Source organism: Dermacentor silvarum, chromosome 1 (assembly GCF_013339745.2).
Source record: "Dermacentor silvarum isolate Dsil-2018 chromosome 1, BIME_Dsil_1.4, whole genome shotgun sequence".
NCBI lineage: Eukaryota > Metazoa > Arthropoda > Arachnida > Ixodida > Ixodidae > Dermacentor > Dermacentor silvarum.
In genome coordinates this window covers 103,797,050-103,823,226 of record NC_051154.1, presented here as the reverse complement: position 1 = coordinate 103,823,226, position 26,177 = coordinate 103,797,050, and the positions used below count along the sequence as shown (strand labels likewise).

At 45.1% G+C, this 26,177-nt stretch overlaps 1 protein-coding gene across 1 annotated transcript in view; it reads left to right on the top strand.

Annotated features, from left to right (window-relative positions):
- Positions 1–26,177, top strand: part of LOC119452676 (Down syndrome cell adhesion molecule homolog) — a 270,087-nt gene that overhangs the window by 55,026 nt on the left and 188,884 nt on the right. Inside the window, exon 6 of the mRNA XM_037714673.2 lies at positions 5,299–5,472. Within this exon, the coding sequence (XP_037570601.1) occupies positions 5,299–5,472 (174 nt within the window). The remainder of the gene's footprint in view (positions 1–5,298; positions 5,473–26,177) is intronic.

The window sequence follows — 26,177 nt, the reverse complement described above, 5'->3', positions numbered from 1 at the left end:
GCCAAGGTTCGACCATTAGTAGCCTTGTGATCGCCGCAGAAGCAAAGTGACTGCCTAATTAAGTTCTGTGAATTCAAAATCATTTCAGTCACTTAAAATTTGTTTGTCGACCAAGCCATCATGCTCACCAAACATACTTCCCCAACTGTGACGTTGAACGCCCCAGGAGCCGAAATGAAATCGGCAATACACTACTTCGAGGAAACGTTCCTTACGCTTCAGCGTACCAGTCCCAGGAGAGCTACACATTCGTCTTAACCGACGGGTCTTCATTAAATTATACCTCGACTTCAGCCTTCTATATTTCAGCACGTCAAGCAGACGGAAGTTATCGACTATCTCACAAGACGTCTTATACACAGCGGCAGAGCTGTTAGGAATATTACAAGACTCGAAATTAATTGCCGAGAGTAATCGAAGCCGACGCTGTATCACATATTCCGGCTACAAAAGGGCCAGAGCAGTAATAAAATAAATTCAGTAGCATGTAGATCACTCCATGATCCGCGAAAGTATAAAAGCATTCACCATTGATTCTCTCGCTGGTCACGAGGTCATTTTCAGTTTCCGTATCAAACAAGAACAATGTTCTTCGCACTCTGTGGTACAAACTTCACAAAAACACACGGTTTGATGAACAGGCAAACTGTTCATTCTTGTACAGGATACCCATTTCTTTGGCTCTTGCTAAAGCAAAACGTTGACCGCACATTCGGCTCACTACTCCATCGTCTACGTTTAGACGTAGCTTACCAGGGTCGCATTCAAGGAAGGTGCTTAGATTGTAGTTTTGTGTTAACCCTGACGCTCCTGTTGAGAATATTATATTGTTGCGAGGTGGAAGGGAAGGCGCAAATGTTCGCCAACGCAGTCCGCATGAAAAATGCCGAAGGTTCAGGTGAACACATTGAAACTTGGCGCCGGAAACCACTAGCAGCAGCCACACAACTTCGTTCTTATCATCACTATGCTGCCAGTCCTGATCTTCACCGCAACGCCTACCCCGCCGGCCATGGAGTGCCGTCCCGGAGCAAGCTAAGTTGGCGCAGGAAAGGTGCGCACGTGTTACTTCAAGTGGGTGATATGAACGACATCGGTTGTTGGCTGTACAGATGATGGGCCCGGCTCGGCGGGAACAATCTTTATAAGTGGCATCCGAAAGCTGTCGTAAAATTCAGTAGGGACCTGAATAACGCGACAGAAGTTTTGGTGAGTGCAGGTGTACGAGGGAACCGGATGAAAACTGGAAGACCCTATTATGACTATCATACAAAAACTCCTGGGAGGCCTGTGCAACAGTGAGGCGGACGCAGGCAATCTACCGGGTCCTCTGTTGCCAGAGAAATTGCATCGCGAGCGTACGCAGTGGGCGACTGTGGTCCATGGGGAAATGCAGTGTCCAAGGTCAAAAAAGGATCATGGTCAAGCAGTAGGATAAACGGCAAGTAGCCAGTGGCGCAATGGCGGGGCGAGTTATGCGCAAACTTCACATGGGGCAGAACGACGTCCCTGTCCCGGTGGCTTGCCCAAATGTACGTAGCTAGCATGTCAGTAAGTGCTCTGTTAGACCTTTTGTCTGGCGATGATTAGCAGTGACGACTTGATGCTCAGTAGAGCATGAGCACAGGCATCGTCCGTGACTTTCAAAAAGTAGTGGCGTCCGCAATTGGTGAGGAGCTGCCGAGGAGCGGCATGGTAACATTATAATGCCCTCAGTATCTCCAGCAGCAGGTTCACCTGCGTGATCGTTCGAACATCCTTGACAGACGTCTTGTCACAATGAGCCAATTACTTGGACCGTGGTCATGCTCTTCTAAGCAGAGCCGAGCCTTCAGCGCCATTCGCGATTTTTGAGAGGACACAAAATCGTCGATTGTCTATGAGTAACCTATGATGTGCGACTCGTTGGTATTTCAGACATCATTGTCTATCATATGTCTATTCCTTATGGTCATTACGGTTCATGCTTAAGCACCATATTAAGCAACCACTGATTGTAGCGCATGCCACTCGTTCATTTGCCGCATGAGTCACACCCCGGCACACAGAGACATCTCATGAAGTATGCACAATATTTCATTTAGTGTGCTGTGCATCCACCAAGGCTCGGCGGGTGAGTTTTTTTCGCCAGCAGTGTTCCCACTGGCGGCGCTCCTCGCACCCAGGGTGCGCTTACCGTCTTCTCCACCACACTCATGCTAGAAAGGGGTTTCTAAAGACATCTCCAATTCGCAAAGTACCGCTGACCATCCTGTAGAATGCTTCCGCAATAAAAAAGAAGACAAACGACAACAACTACGATTGCTCCGCACGGATGGCCTGGCTCTAGGTCTCATCTTTATTTAGCACACGTGGTATCAAAACTACGCTCTGATCCGGTTCAGTCCGGTCTCTAGGTCTCCACGCGAAAAGGAGAAAACATTCAGATAAGATTGATGCGCCTCTTAGAGGAAGAACTGCGCGTTTTTGAAGAACTCGGACTCCGACGGTACTTAGCCGTGGCCGTCCAGCTTGGTAAGCGATTTTGCAGTCACGGCTGACGGCCAGCCTTTTGCAATAGAACTGTATAGACTTGAGAGGATAATTCCGGTTTAAGGTATTAAAGAAGTGAAGACGTGCTAGTGAAGTTAGTTCTCAGGCCGACTGCAATGTAAAGCTGCGCCTTGAGCTCCAGGCGATGCGACTGGGCGTTATATCAACGTGAGTCACTTGGAAGATGAGTACACGAGAAACTTTGACTCTGAAGATTCGCTGGTTAATATAACCAGCAGCATCACGCGCCACCTCGAACAGAACAATGCAGTCATAGTACAGGAGCCCCATAAGCCACATGTTGCAACAGCGTTGTATCATGGTTGTATTCATGCGAATGTTTGACTGAACAGCCAGCGCGTGAATTAAAGCACCAATAATTTACTAACGCACTAACTCGGTCTGAAGAGATTACGGACGTGAATGACTGCTAAAGTGGCTCCAGAATGCTACGTTCATTGAAAACTACCTTGACCCAATAGTGCGTGTTCGGCCATGAAGTCAAGCAATTCGACTCGGACAAAGTGAACAAACGCATCACTATCACTTGCTCGCAGCACATTTGCACAAGCCACAGCAATCCTTATTATTCCAAATAGACAGAGTCAGTCACTTATCGCATACAAGTGTCATGACTGTCATCAATAGTTTACTACGACTCCCCAGTTCACAAACCTCTGAACAATTCAGACTAGCGCAACACATTTGTTGTTGGAGAGGAAGGAAGAAGAGTTCATCTGGACGGTTCACTAAAGACAAAGAGCCTTATGATTTCTTCATCCGCATACAAGTTCCAACTTGGTCTGAGGGTATGAGTAAACAACAGACCGCAAACCAACCAAGTATGCCCTGTTTCCCTCAATGAAAAAAAAAAAAAAAAAAAACACAGACAACGGGTTCGTCCAATAAGTTGAAGCCTCTATCAGATTTTTCCACCGTCACACCGAGTTTCTTCCCTATTGCTGGTGAGAGTGTCCAGGGCGAGGCCCAGCGGAATATGAGGCGGAAAGGGCCGCAATTTCGACAAGCTATTTGATGGACTAAGCAAAACACTAAAATAGGAGGAACCAAGGTTCAAGTTCTACCTTTCTGTCCCCGACATTATCTAGGCAACCACTCACTTTGGTGTTAAGGCCACCATAAGGGCTCAAGCATGGTGTTACGATTGACATGTGACACCCCGTGCCACAAAGGATTATGATTGACGTATGACAGCCCGTTCAAAAGCATTAACGGAGGATGTTTCCTTAACTTGCTATGGTTGTCTCGGGTGGTCCTCAATCTGGCGGGCGAGTCGCAGTGATGAATGGCCCCCTTTGTGTGCGTGCGCCCAGGAGGCGAGGGGGTCCACCTTCCATGAACTGTGTACCACCGGGGCCTCGAGTCGCAGTGATTACTGGCCCCTTTGTGTGCGTGCGCCCAGGAGCGAACTGTGCACCACCGGAGACCTCGAGTCACCGCTAGCGGAGGCAAGCCCGGGAAACGTCGCCTAGGAGAGAGGGAGCAGCCGCCAAACCCTCGACTGGACTCAGTACCTGTCACGTGACGTTGACGTGAGCGAAATCCCACCTACGATTTTAGCGGACCTATTTAAGCAGCCCCGCCATGTATTTTCTCATCATTGTCTTCTTATTTATCCTTCATCAACCATGAAATAAACTGTGCAAGTTTCGCACTAAGAAATCGTCTTGCCCCTGCCTATTTGCTATGGTCTACCGGACGCCTGCAGTCTGCCGAGAACGCCACGCTACCCAGTAGTAACGCCGGTCGAGCTTGAAGGAACCGGCGTCGCAACAATGGATTTAAAGAATGACTGCAAGGGCTCAAACTTGCCAGACTGCAATAATTTGCTGCAAGCGGTCTTAGTTGAAGTCAGCACCCGCAATCAGCTCACTATTGAACTGGCACGTTCCGGTGCCTCGCCATGCCTTCCACCAGAAGCCTGCTGCCCCGAGCTTTAGGCGGGGGGAGGATGTTTTGAACAAATGGCCACGTTGTCCTCACCGCGGCGTGCATTCATCACTGCATATAACAAACATCGCCCCAATGAGACGTTATGACTCTTGACGTCTTGCCTATCTAACCCATCAGCGGTGGAAGTTTCAAGTTTGTGTTCGTAGGGCGACCTACTTGGCCTCGTCAGCATCTTGCACGACCTGCTCTGGCTCGGGTCTCACAGGCGCAGCTACAGTGGCTTGGAGGGTCTACGTCTTCCAAGTTTCAAGCATACCTCAGACCGAATGCGTTTCATTTTTTTAGCATTTTCTTGCTGACACAATAGACCAACATCCTTTTTCTTTTCACTTTTCTGTTCGTTCCATTGTTCCATTTTTTTTTTTTTTGGGGGGGGGGGGGGGGGTACGTGGGGAGGGGCGTTTGACGCTCGCTCTTTCTTGCGGTAGAAGTATCGGCACCTTGCCCAGTTTGCCTGCTCCACCATTACATGGCACACTGTGCTGTTTATTACCACTAGCCAAAGATTTTAAAAATCAAACTTCCTATGGCGGCACCAAGAAGAAAAAAGACGGTTTTCTCCACTCGAAGTATCAATAGTTTCATGCTATATACTGAAGGCAATTGCCCTAATGTAATTGAACATCGTCTGAAAAACCATGTACTAGTGCAATATAGTGTTAATAATGAAGTGAGTAATCGATTTCATTACAACTGTTCGGCCTTCTACATTCTTTTATTTCTTGTGAACAAACAAAAATATTTTCGTAACATATTTTCGTTTACACTTGTCACTGGCTTTTTCTTACGCAGACTCCACTCGAGAAGAGTTCCTGCCGCTATACAACAGTCACAAGTACGGCTTGTTTCCGAATGGCACTCTTTCAATTCACCAACTGGAACCCGAGGAGTCAGGGTACTACCTCTGCAAGGCCTCCAACGGCTTCGGCGAAGACCTGAGCAAACTTGTTTTTCTAACAGTGAAACGTAAGTTATCCCATTCTTCTCAAACTTGCAGACTGTTCTCTTATTTAATTGAGAAATATGCACAGCGTACAGATCTGCACGCATTGCATATTTACTGCCACCACGTTAAGATTATAGCGCGTTTCGATGTTATTATGGTGTGATTGTGGTACGGTGCATGCAAGATTCTCGCATGTTAGTTTTACTTTACAGTGTAACAATCATTATTGTGTGTCATAACCGCTAAATCCCGTGTTATCACGTTTTGCAATATCTAACACCTGTGTGCATTTCCTATACCCAGATTTCATCGTTGCCGCAATCATGTAAACGCTGGTGCTGTCCGCCATTTATACGAGCAGCGGCATTCTTTCCTTCGCTGTCAGCTCGTTGCAAGGGTTTCTCAGTTGGAGCGTTTTTCAGTAATTGCTCCGGCAGCAGTTAATTCTAATGCGCCTCAACGTAGGGCTGCTCAACCAAGAGTCCGTAAGCAGGATGTTCAACTATACCGGCCTTGCTCCATTAACGCGTTTTCGCAAGACCTCGTTACCTTCGCACGAGGCTATCTCAGGCAAGCCGCTGATTAATAATGTACAGAGCCCACGTAAGACATTTCGCAATTTCGAATGCTTCGAAGCTCAATTGTTTCAAGCTTGAAAACGAAGCCCACCTCCTTTGCGGTAAACACCTGTTGTGCACCTGTATAACGGTGAAGGTGCTAACTGTTCATTAAATTAAAAGGACCGACAACTGCCCAGAACGCGTCGAGATGTTGGTCGAAATGAAAAGACGATAGATTGTCATACAGCCAAGCATTCTGTTCGCAATCTAAATAGGAATTATAATTTTAAATTGGCGCAGAAAGTCGCATGATGACGATGATGATGATGATGCTGCTGCTGCTGATGATGATGATGATGATGATGATGATGATGATTTATTGGCACCCCTTTGAAACGTGGCGGGGACGAATAGTCACCTAGCCTGCTTCAGTTAATCAGGTATAATATACATGCTTTTCATTCTAGCATATTTGTACACATCTCCTTAATCTTTTTTTTTCTCAAGACTTCTCTATCATCCTTGTACCGCTACCTATGCCTGTAACGCATCCGGTCGCATCAATCTCTTCCCTGCTTTTTTTTTTCTCCACTAATACTCGAAACTTCTCTTGCTTATCTCGTCTTCTGACCGGTTTATGCTTCCGTCCACTTTAAATCCAAGCGCTTCTGGAAGGTGTACGTTACTTACAGGTATCCCTGGGTGAATCCCTTCGTATTCCATTAGGATGTGCTGAAAGGTCTCCGGATTTTTGCTGCAGCATACACATACCTCATCTTGTTGCGAATATTTGCTCCGGTATGTTTTTGTCCTGACGCAACCAGCTCGAGCCTCAAATAGCAAGGCACTGCCCTTTGTGTTACCGTACAGATTTCCCTTCTAATTTCTTTCTTCTTATTCTTGTAAATCTCCATGGTCTTTTTTTGTTTTGATTCTTTTCATGCAATTCACTGTCTCTATTTCTCTCACTTTCTATCTGATGACTCTGCACCCTGTACTTGGTTGTCAACTTTGTTGACCTCTTCCTCCATTCTGTGTCCACGCTTTTCAGGTACAAATACTTGTGCACTTTAGCCACGCTGTTATTTTGATTGATGTTCCTGAGTCTTTTTTCCAAACTTGATGTTCCTGAGTCTTTCTTCAAAACTAATTTTGATCTGCGCTTCTCTGACTTCAAAACAGGCCCAACCCATGTCACCATGCACTGCATCATTTGTGGTTTTACCATGGGCTCGCAAAGCCAACCGACCTACCGATTTTGGTTACCTTCCAATCCCGCCAAGATATCTGATTTTGAGCACAGAATGGCATTTGCGAACGTTAGCGCTAGGACCATTACTTCTTTTCATATTCCACGCACCACCTCATATTTATTGTGGACCTAATGTGCTCTATGTTTTATTATTGCTGCATTCCGCTTCCCCTTTATTTTCAGGTTATCTTGGTGGGTGCTTGAGTAAGTCTTTCCTTCGTATATGTATGCGGCGAGGTATTTATATTTCTTGACTATCGGTATGACTTCCTGTTGAATTGACACCACATGATTACTTGTCTCTTGATTAAAGGTCATAATTTCTGATTTCTCTGTGCTAAACTTAAGGCCTAGATTTGCCGCTGCGTTGCCCCACATACTCGCAAGTGTCTGTAAACCTCGTGCATTGTCCGCTAGTAGCACTATGTCGTACGCATACATCAGTCCGGGGACCTTCTGTTGCACCATTTGTCCATTACACATGTAGGATAAATCAAACCCTTATTCACTGTTTCAGTCGTCTTTCCATTCCCTTAACACAAAGCGCAAAAAACAATGCAGACAGAGGACATCCTTACTTCTGTCCTTCTGAATTTCCACCACTTCACTCTGTTTTCGTCCTTCCCATACAATTTATACTCGGCTGTCTCTGTATATACCTGCATTTTATCCAAAAGCAGTAAGTAATGCGAACCGGCTATGAAACCTAGGTACTTCAGATCTAGTCAATGAAGTTACTGTACGCAAGTCGGCTGTTATTAGGTGCCGCAGACTTATAGTTTAAAACCGCAGTCTTTATGCGAGATAGGCATTTGCGCTTTCTTCGATGCGTATTACAAACTAACGTTCATTCTAACGAGCGGCGCTGCCTTCGCGGCAACGAGTGAAGAGTCAGTGCCGTCGCATTCCTCATTGCATGACGGCGCACATGAGTACTTTTGTACGCGCGCGAGTTAGCGAGTGTTCTGTGGCCTCTCTCTGTGAGAATAAATTGTGCCGTGAATGGGCGCCAGCACAGCAATAATAGCACTACTGGCTTATCCTCACCGTGCTTGCCTTGGCTTAAAAAAAAAAAAAAAAGCCTGGTGCATGCAGCAAGCAAAAGCATGGCCTTCGAGAGTCGTTTCAGTTACTTGGAGGAAGCTGTCGCTGGGGATTATATCTGGACAACACCTATTATTGTAGAAATATTTCGACACTTCAGAAAACATCAACCGCAGGAATATCGCCTTGATAAACAAAATAGTCTTACAGCTAGGGCCGCACTCGTCGCCTGCATCACACCAATGCGTGCGTATAATCGCTATCGCGCTCACCTATCACTGTTTCCAGCATGTTTCTTGAGCACTACTACATCCTCAATGCAGATCCAAAAATTCAGATAAAAATGTTCCACAGCTTTTTCCGCATTACCACTGCATGATTAGACACTCAGACTGGTAAGCTTTCAGCTGTAGTAAATAAGAACGGGTACTATAAAAACTGGTTGTCAATTCCTTTGATATAAACTGAAATGGCACAGCGGTTTATTTCAATATGCAACGTAGTTATTTAAAGAGTCAGGGATGCGCCACAAACAGGCGTGTGCGTGCGTCTTTGACGTGAATAAACTTTTCACATCATGTCTCGCTGCAAGCAAGAACAGAGTACCATGGCACAGAAACGAATTTATAGAAGTAGAATATTCTGAAGATCCGTACATAGATGATGTCACAAGTGCGGCTGTTTTCCAGGAAGGAGAGCAAACCCACCCGATATTATGCAATCTAAGCCGAAGAAATAAGACCTACTTAGCCGATGGGTTTAGCCTAACCGAATTGTTTAGGGCTAAATTTGCATGTTATACTATGTTTCGAAAGAACAAAGCTTTGATCCGTTGAAGGCGCTGCACAGACATGCAAGCTGTAAAATTTCACTACTGCTGAACACTTAAAAACATCGTCGCTGTGAAGCACAAAATCAACAATTAGTAGAGAGAAGCCTTCGGCATTTTGAAGCGCCGGCAAAATGGGTGCTCATTGATATGTTTTATCAAATGGCGTCACCCACCGTAACGATATATGGTAGCCTTGTTACGTCTCTGGGAAGCGTCATTGCCGAGTCGAACGTTTCAGTACTACAGACTATACGAGACGCTTCGCTTTTGTAATGACGATGGCCACTGCAAGTGAAACCCACATTTCCTCTAATAAAAGTGTTTGCACTAGCACTTCACAATACGTCCGCAATTTATAATTTACGATGTGTAATAACCGCTCATTCACTGATATTCCCTCTAGCAAGGTTTTGAGATTTATTATTCATCTCACGGGCTGCACACAAAATCAGAATTTTCAATGTCACGCATAGCGCTGCAATGCTTCAGAAGCCAGACGTTCTTCAGGGACTACGAAAACACTGATTTCGAGCCGGATATTTAGAGCTCGAAATACACTATATTTTATATGACTGATGTCGCCGCCTAAGGTATGGAGTAAACACGGATTTCAACAAGGCAAATAATTGGGCGAGTTGGTGATTCATCATCCTGGAAAGCACAGCGCAAACAGACAGCGACGCAAATAAGGAAGGCAAAATACAGACACTGCACTGGGTCCGTCTTTTGCCTTCCTTCTGCATGCCGTCTGCTGTTTGCGCTGTTCTTTCCAAGTAAGCACGAATTTCTAAGAACAGCTGGTGTCTATACGTGCTGCATAAGAAGCTCGTATTAATTATTCTGTGGGAAAGAGATTCCAACAGCGCGGCAACGGAAGACAGCAAGTAACTTTCACTGTTCCCCCCTCCACGCCCATCTTTTATGCAGTTGTTACAAAACTAATGAACACTGCCAACTTTTTGAGAACAAGCGGTCAAGATATTATTATTATTATTATTATTATTATTATTATTATTATTATTATTATTATTATTATTATTATTATTATTATTATTATTATTATTATTATTATTATTATTATATAAATCTGCTATGTGCGGTCATTTTTGGTTAACACTCAAGCAATAACGGGCATAAATAAAAATATAATACATCCAGCGCACCTACATACGTTGAGTGAACGAAAACTCTGCCATGAATATCAGGCCTCAGAATACCAGGCCTCAGCCTTGGACGTACCTGCTTGTGCGCCATTTCTTGGCCAAGGTAGTGAAATTTGTACCATTTTAAACGCTCTGTGTTTTATTTATTTTTCTTTGAATGTGCCTTCATGTGTTTAAACTCTCGCGACAATGGAGCATTGCATCGCACCTCGCATACCTGTAAACTGCGGCAATTAGCTAAAAAGCGAAATAACTCAACGCTGACGTTACTTTACATTACAAACGGTAGCTGTTACATTCAGAAGATGTTTACCCAACTGCATTACGTTCGAAGAAGGATAATTCCATTAATTCCGTCCCAAGATCGCATATGGGGAACCAGTGAAACAGGACGACAAGAGGCAAGCACAAAGAGCCCGACAGGTCTAAGATGGACGCAGAAATGCTCACATTGAATATGATAATGTATGTGAACACGTGCTTGCAAGATATATGGAAAAGCATCTCACCTTTTGCGAAGAGTGCCCGTGCGCACTACTTCAGTACCTTTTTTTTTTTTCCTGACTTTAAAAAAAAATGTGCACAGAACAAAGTAAAGAAGGAATCGCCAAACCCCTCTTCATTTGTTGTTTATGTTAATGTGGTTTCTCTTAAATGTGCTAATAATGCCTGACAATGAGGATTTGTAGATTTGAGTTCGTCACATGATTTGCTAGTAACTCAATTTGCCATTACATATTCCTGTGAGTGGTTTCTCTTGATAAAACGCTTTCTGTTAAATAAAACGTTTTTGTCCAAAAGGAGACCATTGCTTGTGTTATTCGTTCACAAAAGTTACCGAAAACCCCCGAAATTTGGGCTGCCAGGTAACAAAACCACCGATTTCTCCCCGATATTTTTTTTTGTCTTTTTTTTTTTTGGCCAGGCAACCAAACCCCCATTTTTCCCCGGTTTTCCTCTTTAATGATAACACCAGTTTTTCGCCTCCCGAATAAAAAAATAAAAAAAGCCCGATAACAAAGGTTACCTATATATAAAGGGCAGACATCTTGCGAACATATCACAAGAATGTAATTTTTTTATTGGCTCTTTACTTCGTAAATGCAATATAGCACGAGATAGTTCGTAGTAATGCAGACAAATCGTGGTTCCAATGGTGGTCACACAATGTATTCAGCGAGGCATGTTTAATATCGTTGTGCAGTAAATTTTATCGAACTAACCTCAAGAACGTCGCTTTTCACATGATAACAATGATGAACTGCTACAGGGGCATTGTATTGCAAGCTGATAAAAAAGTGTCACTTTACGGAGAATGATAAATATAGTTTTCCTTTACTATTCTGCGTTCCTTTACCGAAATATTACAATCACTAAATGTGTCAAACAAACTTGCCTAATTGTCTGCTCTTCTGAACACCGCAACTCTGGCGGTGTTCACCGCCAGAGTTGCGGTGTTCTGTCCCCAGTCCGTTCTGTCCGCCAGTCTGTCCGCCAGTCTGTCCTCACCGCTATACATCTTGCGAGTTCTCTTTCTTTATGTTTGCCCTCTGTTCACTTGACAAATAGAAATTGGGAGGCCGTTTTGCGACCGGGCGTTTAATGTTTGGCTCAACGCGCAGCGGGGATTAGCAAGGCGAAACGTCTCCATGGCGATGGCCGTTCATGCTTTCGCGTTCTCTGCCTACGGGGAGCAATTTTAAGCGTCCGCCGTTCTTGCGCACCGAGCGACAGGAGGAGAATCGCTTCACAGATGCGCCTCCAGCGATACGTTATATATTAGATGCTATTTGGGGCGCTTATTGCAGACCCCGAGTGGGTTTAACCCTCAAATGGAACGCCACCAATCACGTTCGCGAAGGAAAGCCCACCCCTGAGGCTTCCGCCATAAAGCACGGCCAGCAAGCCCGCTGCCGTAATGGAAGGCAACAAAGCCGGGACGAGAAGAGACAAGTGGGCCGGGCAAGCAACGGGGGCTGGATGGGCGACCGCGCGCTCTTCTCGGACCCAATATAGCTCGAACAGGCCGCACGCTCCCGTGGCCGCCTGCACCCGTGTGCTTGCACCGAGATCAACTCGTCTCCCTGCCTATTCCGCTCTGTTTACCCCCAATAAGACCTTGGGCGCATGCCCGCTGCCGCCTGCGAGCCGAAGACGCGACGTAGATGGCGCGTCTGGATTTTCACATGCCCCTTTTCTTAGGCCTCAGCCTTGGACGTACCTGCTTGTGCGCCATTTCTTGGCCAAGGTAGTGAAATTTGTACCATTTTAAACGCTCTGTGTTTTATTTATTTTTCTTTGAATGTGCTTTCATGTGTTTAAACTCTCGCGACATTTCTCATACGCTGCAACAGAAAAAAAAAAACATGCTTACGACAATTTGGTTATGTCTCTCAATGCTACATCAGTGCAATTTTTAATACTACATTGATAGAACGTGTTATAATCATTTTTATCCCTTTGGCGCTTTCAATTTAGTTTCATACTCTTCTGTTTTAACATCCCGGAGCAGAGAAATGGCCGAAATCTACAAGGGACGCTACAGCATTTCTTTAAACATATTTCATGAGGCAAACGCTATACACTTTTTAACATTATAAATAGCCCAGTATTTCACACAACATTAAGATTTAGTATATCTTCTCAAACGAATAAATAAATGTTAGACGCATAACAGAACTACCATATCAATATAAGAAGAGTAACGACAGGGAGGGGGGGGGGGGGGAGGAAAGAGAAAAAGGCAGAAGGCAGTGAGGTTAACCAGAATAACGTCCGGTTGGCTACCCTACACCGGGGGAATGGGAAAAGGGAACACAAAGATGACAGGGATAGAGGAGGAGGGAAGGAAAGAAGGAAATTAGTGGTGAGTTCGCTTACGCGTGTGTTATTGCACTAATAGGCACAGACGCTAACACAAGCCCGTCTTCCTCAAGAAGCTCAAAAGTGCCTTCACTGCTTTATGGGCCGACGAGCGATGGGGGCGGTGTTCCAGCATCACCTGCACGGAAAGCGTCCGATTGTCCAGTTTTTTTTTTTTTTTTTTTTTTTTTTGCGCGTTAGCAAGTTCTTGTCTTTCGGGGGCATATCGTGGACAGTGGCACAGCAGGTGGTCGATAGTTTCGTCGGTGCCGCAGACCTCGCATGCTGCACTGTCGGTCACTCCAATTAATGTAGAGTATGCCCTTGTGAAGGCAACTCCTAACCAAAGGCGACACAGAAGCGAAGCTTAACGTCCAGCAACCACGTGCACATCTATACTGGTGGATCGACTACGTCTCAAGTTTGACCAACTGAGGTTCTAATGTACACTTAGGTCTAAGCACATGAGGGTTATTGCATCCTCGCACCATCTTCGTTCCCTGTCAGCAATGAGGCTGCATTCAACATTCGCCGAAACATGTTTGCTCTCAGTGCCAGTATATCATCATGTAACGGGTTCACTTTTTTATTGTTTTTTCCAACGCTTTAAATCAGGCATACTTATCAAATTGCTGGACAGGTGCTTTACAAGTATGCTAGACATGAATTAGTTGACGTTCCCATACCTGGCATCGCTGTACAGAGTTCTCGCATGAAATTCGAAATCTGGAAACTTGACAAAATTCACTGAAGTACTGAATTTTCCTTTTCTTAATCTGCCCTGCAGCTGTACGCCTTTCATGATTCTTAAGATAAAAGAAATGTGGTCAAAAAATTTTCAGCGGACAAAATTAGTTGGCGCCGGTCAGATTTGTCATAAAACGCGGTTCGGCTTCTTCTGGTCAGTCGATTGCTTAAAGAGGCCAGCATCACTAGCATCCCAAATCAGAATGTTCAGATACCTAAATAACAAAGTTCCATCAGCTAACTTGTCACTATTCACTTCAGAGAACATGTTGCAAGTGCGGATCTGAAGCCAGGCAACAGTGAAATATTTCTTATATGATACGTTAACCGTCCTGATGAGTTAGCAGTTATCAGTACTACGAATAAATGCAATAATGCAGTTCTGCTTAGTAGTAACGGGAACATCGATGTATTTTGTCACAAAATTGGAGGCTGTATTTCTCCAAACTGGTGTTAAGCAGGTGGTTTCTGCTAAATTGACGGCACATCATTACTACTCAGGTTTAATTCCGCAATTAAGACGTGTGTGCTGGAAACTAGGCGTGTTCCACAATGACTGTAAGGCATCATGTGCAAGCACTCGAAGTTTCGCTGCTGCATCTGTTCTTGACAGCGCGATTGGTTCCTGCACGCCGTCTTCATGAACGGATCAAGGAGCTTCATCGGCATGTTCGTTGCCCACTACACCACAATGGCTAGGAAGCCACTGAAATGTGACGTCGTGTTCTTGCTCGACGAGGCGGTGAAGGAGCTCTCGTATTTCTAGCACTAGTTGTTCGTAGGGTCCGCGTCGTAAGGCGGAAAGCAAGCAAAGTAGAGCTGCCTTGGAGTCACTAAAAATGCTCCTTTTAGGTGGTTCCTCTCGAATTATGCGAAGTGCGCTACGAAGACCAGCTAGCTTCGCGGTCGTTGATTACGTCTGGTGTGATGTCTTGAACTTCAAGGTGGTGACTTTCACAGGAAAAAACACTGATCCTGCAGAACCGTCAACGGTGGTTGAACCATCAGTGTATAGATGGGTATGATCGCTGTATTTTTTGTACAGCAAGATAGCGAAAGTTGCTTGAGAGCTGGTGATGAGAGTTGAGCTTTCTTTCGGCTTCCTAGTACTGTCAGTCGAACTTGTGGCTGAGCCAAGCACCAAGGGGGAAATAAAACTCTCGCTGCAGCCGTGTAATCTGATGGAAGGTATACACGATAAGGCAGTATCGTCTGACAAAAAGAGGCGCATGGTCGGTCTCTTGGAAGTAAGGCGAGATAGTGGAGAGGGGCGCGAGCGAGGTGCCTGACGTGTGCTCTGAGCGCTGCCATAATAATGTGAATATTGGCTGGGTAGTCATGTGCAATTGCAATGGTTTCTGATATTGATTCACATCGTGGCAGCCCTATAGGCAAACCCTAAGTGCCTGTGCCTGAGCCCTTCCGAGTGTACGGATGTTAGTTCTGCAGGTATTGGTCAGCACTGCCAAGCTATACCTCAAATACCCGAAACCAGCGCCCGGTACAGTTACATCATCACGTGTATACTGAAGTACCTCAGGCGCTTCCTCCAAGAAACTTGAAAAGATGCGAGATGGCTGTCAGGCGCTTTTTAGGCAGGCCACATGGGGACCCCAACAGGGGTCACGGTTGATGATTGCCCCTAGGAATCTGTGCGTCCTGACGTAAGAGATATGTTGTCCATCGATGGATATGGCGTATGAAGCCATTGGTTTCCGGCTAAACGAGACCATTGCACATTTTTCTGGGGGAATCTTGAGGCCTTGTTCGCTAAGGTACGTCGTTATCAACGTCGCAGATTTTTGGAGCCTTGCACGCACTTGAGGACGCGTCACGCCACATGACCAAATGCAGATGTCATCAGCATAGATTGACAACTTCACCGTATTTGGTAGGCATTCCATGAGACCAGTGAGCACAAGGTTGAAGAGTGTTGGGCTCAACACACCACCCTGCGGTACTCCACGGTGTGTATAGTGTTGAGAAGTTGGGCCGTCTTCGGTATTCACAAATAGAGACCGCATATGTAAATAACTGCGTGTCCAACGATAAAGTCCGATCACCGAGGCCAACCATTTCCAGAGCTTCTAATATAGCCTCATGAAGAAAATTGTCATATGCACCTTTGATGTCGAGGAAAATGGCGACAGATAATCGCTTATACGCCTTTTGATGTTGAACGTATGTAACCAAATCGATGACGCCGTCAATGGAGCATAGGTTACGTCGAAAGCCAGCCATGGCGGTTGAGTAAACTTCATAGCGTTCAAGGCACCATTCAAGTTTGGCGAGGGTCATTCGTTTCATCACCTTCCCAATGCAACTAGCCAGCGCGATTGGGCGGTATGAAGTAATCTCTAGAGAAGACTTGCCAGGTTGGAGGAGCGCTACCAGGCGGCTGGTCTTCCATTTTTGAGGAACGTTTCCACCCTGCCAGGATTCATTGAAGATATGTAGCAATGCACTTCGCGCCTGTTCACCGAGGTGCCACAACCTACGGTAAGATATTCCATCTGGGCCAGTTGACATCGACTGGACCCTTATTTACAACTTTATCCTCCACCTGGACTATCCCGACCCGAGAACGGTACTTTGCCGATTGTGGCTTGGCGTTGTATTTACGAAGTCGTTTGCTTTCCGCATCGGATGGGAGGATAGTGCTGCGTGTGACCATTGCGGCGACGAGGAAACTGTCGAACTCGTTCTTTAATTGTCATTGTCCCCGGTACAGCGCACACAGGCAGTCAGTCGCGACTGCTCTCGCGCGTTTTGACGACCAGCCGCTTCCGGAGCAAACAGTCCTGGAACGCCGACCTATATAGTCGTCACATCACAAGGCAGTAAAAGCAACCTTGAAATGTTTACGTTTGAGTGGCCTATTGGAGAGACTAGTTCTTATGGACGTTCACAACCTCCCCTATTTATTTCTTTTTGCTTTGCTTTTTCTCTTTGTTGTTCTTTCCGTCTTTCATTTCCCCTTCCCCCAGTGCAGAGTAGCAAACCAAAATCTTGTTCCGTTTACCTCCCTGCCTTTCCCATCCCGTTTATCTCTCTCTCTCTCTCTCTCTACGCAATTAAGACATATGCGCCTTAAAGTAAATAATTAAAAAGTTAGTTACTGGAATGTTGTCTATTAGGTAATATCGCCTTTCAATTTCAATAACAGGTCTTCATTTTGTGCGTCCTGTCATTCAAGCACTTTATATATATATATATATATATATATATATATATATATATATATATTAGTAGTGGACAAGAACATATAGTTTACATGTTCGGTCTAATCATAATATATGCACTTAAATTTTAAATTCTAAGGTAAGTGTAAAACAACGTGCTTGCATGAGAAAGGTAGATATTTTTACAAATATTAAGTTGGAATGTTTCTTAACAGGATTTCCTGAAAAATCTAAGTACCTTAGTATTTGAAAACCTATGAGTGACAGCGCCCTTATCACAAAATAAATCAGTATACGGCAATTTACCTATGAAATTAGAAAACTATGTTCTTAGGTGTTTGTAAGGAAGCCGTTTCCTTCAAGTACAACCTGACAGTGATGAGACATGGATTCTCGAAACTGTTAATGGCCGTTTGGGGTACATTAGACCCTTCTTGCTAGAGCTGACGAAATTTCTGGCCGGCGTTGCTCGCAGTTTACAGCTTCAGGCGGTGTTCCAGTTCTTCCCAAAAATGCTCGATAAGGTTATGATCCGGAGACTTGCTTGGTTACTCCATCAGGGTCATTTTCCTCTTCATGAAACAAACCTTCACAATGGTGGATGTGTGCTTTGAGTCGTTGTCTTGCTAGAATATAAACTGACAGCCAGAATATATCCGTCCCCATGAAAGCATTGTGTTCTCTAGAATGTTGTTTCACGCTTCCTTGGTCATTGCGCTATCAATTCTGTGAAGTGGGCCAAGTACACGAACTGAGAAGCAGACTCGGACCTCCTCCACGCTTCACAGCTGGAACCCTGTTGCGAGGATTCAACTTGGGTTCTTTAGGACATCGTACGTGACAAATCCCGTCACTCCTGCAGAGAAGAAACTTGGCTTCGTCGGAGCAGGCGAAATTTTTTTTTACCTGCGCAGGAGTACAGCTGACATGCGATTGTGCCCTCTTTACGTTCTAAAACAGCCAAGTTTGATTCTCGCAGCATAGTTCCAGCTGTGAAGCTGGAGGAAGAATTGTGAAGGCCTGCGGCTGCCTTTCAGTACATGGCCTTGACCCACTTTTCTAATATACTTCTAAACTATCCACATGTCTCTTGCAAACGCATTGTTTTATACTTACCTCAGAGTTTTATTACATATAGGATTCTACCATCCTATTCGACCGAAAATGCAGAATTTATCTTTTTGTCCATTACTATTGTCCATTATATTTTATTTCTATGTCCATTCTTAGACTATATCTTTTTGTCATCTTTGTCCATATATATATATATATATATATATATATATATATATATATATATATATATATATATCGGACAGAGAGAGAGAACGGTGCGACAGGTAGTGATAGGGAGGGGAACAGTTCGAGCCTTTAGGCAGAGATCATAGGTCTCTCGCTCAAGGTGGACGCCTATGCTGTTTTAAAAAGCCTATCTTGCACACAGTATACAGGATGACACTAATTGGAACATCAATTTCTTTTTTAGCATATTCTGGTGGCGTATACTTCCAAACTGGTGTTAGTCTCAGGATTTTTGCTAAGAAGCTTACACTTCACTTACACGGCTTAATTTCCGCAAATGCCGTGAAACTTCGTTTGTTAGCTTTATGGACATTGTCATTTGCCATACAAGTAACATCTGACACTTGCAATAATTGCACTGAAGAGGCGGAACTGCGCTATCTTTTAGAGGTGACAACAATTAAACTAAAAGGAAAGAAAGGACTGTTCAATATATAAAAAAGTAAAGACTGGCTGTGTATGCCAATGTACGCAGCCACGTCCACATGATCACAAAAGTAAAATAATTAAAAAACGGGCAATGTAGCATAAACTACTATCCTCTCTAAAAACACACATACACAAAAAAATAACTCAACTTACGCAGGCACCCACGGGCATTCAAATTTGATAGAAAAAGAACTATGCTCTCTTTTTTGTTGAGCTCTTAGTTTCATTTTTTCACGTAAGCACTTGCTACCAGAACATGCCTTTTTGCGAGTTTTTCGCTGCGTAGAAAGCTTCATCGGTGACAAGCACGTTACTTACGCTCGAGCAGACTCGACCTTCTGCTACGTTGACAGACTACCTGCTAAGGAACTCTGGAACTCACGCTGGTGCTGTTGTCAAGCTGACAGATGTGCCCAGGCTTGCTTAACATTTGGCTATTACTGCCGTCTGTGCGCAGTGAACCGTAGTTTCCGGCGCTGCAGACATGTTCTTGAATAAAGGCAGAAGAATTTTTGTGTCTGTCTACTTTCACAGGGAAAGAAAGTCCTCAACGGCAGTGCCTTTCTCCTTTGTTCGCATTGTCGTTGACCCTAGTGACATTTTACTGGCTTAAGCAATGCTAGGATAGGTCGAGGCTAAAGGAGGCCGTTTAAAGTATTCCCAGTAGAGAGGTCTAAGCAGCTGGTGCCCTGGTGAGGGCCCGTGTAGTGGCCATGCGTCATTAGCTGCAATATCCGTGCGACGTTAATAGCGTTTGTCTGTCTCTAGAGTTTGTTCGTTGGCTGTTGAAATTCCGGACCTAATCGCACTCTGCCTTTCTCGACATAGATGGCTTATTTTATTACGCAAGTCCTTGAACCGGGAGCATATACGCAAATGTGCGTTCCTGCGCCGCCACGTAAAATACCAGTCTCACTTAGGTAACCTTTCTTTCGCGTGAAGTACCGTTGGTTCTGATTTTGTTTTTCTTCTACCGCTCTCGACTGCCGCAGAAACGAGTTTGTTTGAACTGCATATTGCCTCATTCCGTTAAATGCAACTTTTCTCCTGCCAGTACTGTACAACGTGTTTTACTTAACGCTCTCTGAGACTGAACAATTAAGAGAGCAGCTGCACCAAAGAAAAAGTGTTCTTCGTGACATCGCAACATTCGTTTGGTCATTCCGTCGGCCGCTGCGTATATGTGCAGTAAGTAAAAGAACTACAAAATTTACGTTCAGTGCACCCGTAGTCATTTCGTGCAAAGCGTTATACGGTTCCTTGTTTTCTCAACGGTATGGAAAATGTTTTGCAATCATTGTGAAAATAGTAGGAACGCCTCATTAGCTTCGAGCAGTGCTGTTGGCGGTATCATAAGTTGTTTCCTTTGGGCTCATGCAGGTTAAAAAAGAATTCTGTGCTCGGGGAATGGGAGTTCAATTATAAGAGACTGAAAGGAGTGGCTGATTTCTTGCGACAATTCTCTCTTCGTATTGCAAACTTAATCGTAAGGGATAACTCTTCATTAATTCATTCAGCGCTAATGTGCACCGCGGGCATTCCTTTTTCTTATTGCCTTTTTTTTTTCTTCTTTTTCTGAGACATCTTAAGCTTCTGCAAATCGGGACATTTCATTTTCCTTCCTGCAGGTTCGCATTGGCCTCCGCAGAGCGAGTTTCTTTTCGGCAACAACGACAATCTTTTGTGTCGCCCCGCTGCTCGAGTTTGTCCTTCCGCGTGCTCGAACGGCTCGCGCGGATCCCCCCGGAGACGCGTCCATCGGTTCTCTTGAAGGCCCTTCATTAAATGCTAACGGAAATTAATCGTTCGCATTCGTTGGGAGCCTCGGCCGAGTCTTGTTACTGCGTGCGCCCTCTACCCTGGGCGGTGGTGCCTGCGCGAACAAGAGAAAAGCGTACGGAAGGAGGAGAAGATGCTAAACGACCTGGGGAGACACGAAGGGGGCATGGGAAACGGAAAGCGCAGTGGCAGAAGCTGCTGGAGCTCGCTTGCTTCAAAGTGCTCCCTTCCGTCGGGACATGATGCCCCCTTTGTACGGCGTTAAGGTCGGCCCGTCTCCTTCCTCTTTCCGAGAGCTGTCGAGAATCAATTGCGCGCCACGGGGAAGAGCGGCGGCAGTCGCTTTCTCGTGTTTCTGCCGTCTCGTTTTCGTAAGTGTTTCCAGTGTTTCGCCTTCTTGGCTGAATGAAGAATGGCCAGTGATGTATGCGCCCGAGAACTTCATGGCGAGCAGTCTTTTGCCTTCTCCTGGTGCGCCTCGCTCGTTCAAGAAGTGTGCCGAAGTGTTCATTTTTTTTTCTCTCTCTCTCTCTCTTTCACTCTCTTTGAAAATAAGGAAGTTCTTTCCGCGTTCGAGCACTACATGAATCTTCTTCCTGCGTTGTTTCTCCAAGCCTGGAACAGAAAGTGTTCATTGCCACTACTTTGGCTAAGAGGCGTCCTGTCTTTCTCCTGAGAGGTTAGAACTGTGACACCCGTGTAGTTTCCATGGCAGTCGGCCTTTCTTTCTTTCTTTCTTTTTTTCTTTTTCGCTCATAATGCAGCGATTTGTAAATGCCATTAAGCGCTGCTATTCCACAATTCATCATTCAGTGCCTGTTTGATACGCATCGTCGTGACTTGCCAATTTAATTGCTCTTATCGAATTAACAAGAATGAACGCGTCATTTTTCATCTTTAACTACGTGGGCGCCAGAGGAGTGCCTCTTTAACTTGTTTTCACTGTACATTTTAATTAGTTAACCTAATGTTCTTCGTCCAAATCTAGTGACGAAATGTGGAGCTGGATTCCTGTACGCGCACACGCCGCGTTTTTTATACTTTTTAGCGCAGGAAAAGGGACGAGACAGATGTACGACGCGGACACAGCGCTCTAGCCCTGTGTCGGCGTCGTACATCTGTCTCGTCACTTTTCGTGTGCTAAAAAGTATGAGACATCAATGTAACCTTTCCTGAGTTAACGTTAAGGGGTCTCTTATCGAATCTCAATTTTTAACGCTATGCTGCGCTTCTACAAAGCGCCATTTCGCAAGCTTCAAAAATAGTCATTTTGTTTCAAGAGGAGAATCAAGTTGTGACACTCTTTCATCTTAATTGATAAAAGAGAGCCGTCGCACGTCATGCCTGTTTGATCTTTCTGACTACCTTAGAATTGCAGCGACACACGCTTGAACTGTTTTCTTCATTCGTTTTTGCGTAATATTCGAGTCAAAGAAATGTTAACGGACGATCAATCAACAGCCCGTACACGTATGTTAAATACGGCCAGTATGTTATATTTACTACATACTCGTTTCAACCTGCATACATGACTGACAGAGGAAGAGAGAACGCTCTCTATTGAGAAAGCAGAGTGATTAGCCAGCGTATTTTCGTAAGAAATGGCGGAGCAAACAAGCAGAAACAAGCAGAAAAAGCACTACCGTTCGCAGAGAGATATGGAGCGCGCGCCGCTCTTGATTTTACGAAGCCCACCATACAGGCATCACAGATGTTTGTGGATTATAACTATAGGAATTATAACTATTATAATTATATATAAACTCACACTTTTTTGTTCATTCACGTGTTGCCATCACTATGAGCGCAATGGCCGAAATACACACAGCCGAAATAAGGCCAGTCATAGCGAAACCATTGAAGTGAGACTTCTGTCATAGCTACAAGAAACTGGAGGGGCTGACTGACATCGAACGCTTGTAAACCCCGTCTCCTCTCTGTCAGCTTTCGCCTTTTGTGGCACTAATAGCACGACTGTCAATTTCACGCACTGACCTTCAGAGAAAGACTCCAGCTCCTCAGTTTACAGTAACAAAATAGTTGAAACACGACAACTTCCAGATTTAAAGGGTGAATGATGCAATAAACGGAACTCCAGTTCATACACATGCGTATGTTTACGATAGTGAGCAATTTATATAAATGCACATTGTTACTGGGAGACGAGAGACATATATTTGCAGGTTATTTACAATGGTTGAGCGACGTACAAGATGGTGGGCGAAGTTCGTGCGAACGAGCCTTCTTCGTCGTCTTAGGTGCTGTGTTTAGTTTCTTCTTTGGCGATGTAACGATTCCTTTTTTTCGATAATGTGCTAGTCAAGACGAAGGGTGATGAGAATTGTCACGCGCTATGCGATTTTCTCAAACTCAGTATTGTTCGGGGCCGTTTAGGCATGGCTATTACGTATTAATGCGCGGGAAAACATTTAACATCATCTCGCATGTACATAAGGGCCACGCAATTATTCTACGACTTCGTTCGCTTCCATGTCGTAATATTTACTCAAGAGTGTGTGCGACATCTACTTCTCGAAAAGAAATTGCTCGTGCACATCTGCGAGTTATTACTACAACCGATGCCGTGAACACGAACCAAGTAGGTACTTACTGCGCGAAACTGTGACATTTTATTCTTTTCTTTCCCACCTTCCTCTGGAATCTTTTTTTTTTTTTATGATTTTCCTCTCCTTATGCAGAATAACTTGTCCGTGGTGATACGTACGCCTGCAAAAATATCTGCCTTTGAAAAAGAGCTCTCTCTTTCTCTTTCTTACGCGCAATTTTAAAAAGTATTACACACGAAAAAGATTTCCATAGTTTGTGGCAAATCAAACCCAATAGAAAAGACGAAGATTATTTTATTATGTTTACGGTATAATGATACGTTTGTTGAGGGGTAGAGATGATGAATAGGGCAAGGTGCGCAGAGTGTACCCGCGACTCTGTACACACTAGCAAGGTTGAAACCTTCCGGTTACTATGATGCTGCATTTTTAGCCTCCATCGCACATTTATGGATGTCTGAAGACGTCAAACTTCAGCCAAACTAGGAAGGCGACTGTTTAATCTGGGAAAGTCGCATTGCTAGGGAGAGTTGCGCCATTCACCTCAATTGCTAATATTCTGGGTCTGAATTCACAAAAACGTTCTTAGGCTAAAACTATTTGTAAGAACCGATGCAAGCCAATGACAGTGCTGGACATATTATTAGCTATAACGGCCGGACAATGACAAGGAGCACTTACGAACAAAAGGTTTTGTGAATTCGGCCCCTGATTCGTCTACCACTCGCCCCTTATACACGTTTCGCTTCCGTCCGTGCAGGCAAGCGCAGCGTGCTGCATAGCGTTCACAAACACTCTTAGATGCGCCTGCGGCGACTCGCTGTATCCTTAGTTCACCTTAGGCTATACGTTTGTTGAAGTGTTAAACTCCCCGACATTCAAGTTTTACCAAGAAATGCACTCATATAGCTTTAAAAGTGCTGTATCCGAAATTTGTTCGCTTGCACTGGCAGACAACAGCGAGGATCGAGACTCGGCACTAATTGAGCACCAAGACACCAGCAACAAGCGGCAATTACTACGAGGGCACACAATGACTCAGCTCACCATCTGTCGGGTTATCGGTAAAAGAATTTGCGTTCCTTCGTGCCGCTTTTTGACAGTTTTTAAAGCCATGGCTGTGAGACACGCGGGTTTGCTGGGCATTCATGCGTATATGTTTCCTGTCTAGCTTCGAATAAAGATTTATCGAAAGTTGGCACAGGTGTGTCTCGCCTCATCTGTCCATGTACTTTTCTTCGCGTTATTGCTACGTCGGAAGCACTGCTTCCTAATGCCTTCTTTCTTTTCTTTTTCTTACATTTTTTTAACTGGGTTATTCAGTGCCATCGTGATTCGTGTATAATAATATTCTCTAGTGTTTTTTTTTGTCATCAAACCGAAATCTTGCAAGACTTTGAACATATTAAAACAGGATAGCGCAATAGGGAAGCGGACGTAAAACGCAGTCAGTAAAAAAAAAGGACTTGCTACAGCACTGCATCTCCATTATTCTGTATTTTTCCTATACGTCTGTCTCTACAATGCTGTTCTGATTTAAAATAATGACATTCTTACGCTGCCGCGTTAGTATTTCTAACATAGCGCGAAAAATATTTCGAGAGAAAGAAAATGACGACAGTCAGTAATATTCAGAATGGCTAGCAAGACCGCCTCAACAAACACGAACAAATGTCCCTATCATACAGCACGCTTTTTTTTTTTTTTTTTCAAAACCAAAGGCCAGGGACCTCCGGCAGCAAGCTTTCAGGAGCCGCGGCGCACCGCCTAGAACTCGCTAACCAACATCGTCTTTCTACACCGACGATAAGACATCAACACTGAGAATGAGAGAGCAGACCACAGCGCGAGCGCGGCAGCTGCGTCCGCCACGCCACTCCTAGCGATATGTATAATACAGCACTGCATGGGCTTGGGCTTACCCGAAAGCCCGAGTCCGGCCCGGCCCGTGGGCCGGGCCGGGCCGGGTAGCACAGTTTTTTCATAGGCTCGGGCCGGGCTCGGGCACGGCGTGTGCTTTTTGACTCGGGCCCGGGCCGGGCTCGGGTTTTTTGACGCGGGCCCGGGCCGGGCTCGGGCTTTCTGGTGGTGCGCATGTAACGTGCAGCGAGTTATTCTCAGGTGTCTCAACTCTGAAAAACATTATTAACACGAAAGTGTTTTATGCCGGGGTCCACCAAGACTTCACTGACGTATTTCCGTCACGGAAATACGTCATAGAACATAATACAAAGAAAGAAACCAGAAGAAAAAGTTCCACAAACATGCAAAATTTGGAAATCGAACCCACGACCTCTCGGTCCGCGACGATAGATCGCCGAGCGTTTAACCCATTGCGCCACAAACGCATTTGCAGGGAGCTACACAGACGCGCCTTATATATCTAACACTCCTCCGTGTACCCGCGCTCTTGCTCGGGGCGGTGCCGCCGCCTACGAGCAGAAAAGAGAAGTACTGCATTATGACACTAACGCGCACCGACAGTGAACGCTTCGGTGGTCTCAGCACTACGACGCCTCGATGCCAGCATTCGAAGGGACGCTGGCATCAAGAAGCACTACCAACGCCGTCTTCACAGGTGGCGTTCACCGTACTCAGCACAGCGGAGCGTGGCCTCCGCAATTAGCTCTGAAAATGTTTCTGAAGTTGATCGCGGAGGCTGCAATTACGACGCGCTGTACGCGCTGATTTGACTCGGTGACGATTCAGTTACGTGCTTTGTCTTGCGCGTTGTATTAGTGTGTCAGTTACGTGCTTCGTTTTTCGCGTTGTGCTAGCGTGTGCAGCGTAGTGCAGCTTCCATGTGCACGACGGTTGCTCATGGTCATCGACGTTGGTAGTCGTGATGGAGGAGACGTGCCACCAGGCGTCAGCGTGGGTGCATCAACGCCTAAGGGCGCTTTAGCCACAAAACACCAATAGACATTATATATCAATGTGCAATAAACATTACACTACTTCTGTGAAGACACGTTTCACTTTCGTGTTCTATACCGATTCCTATAT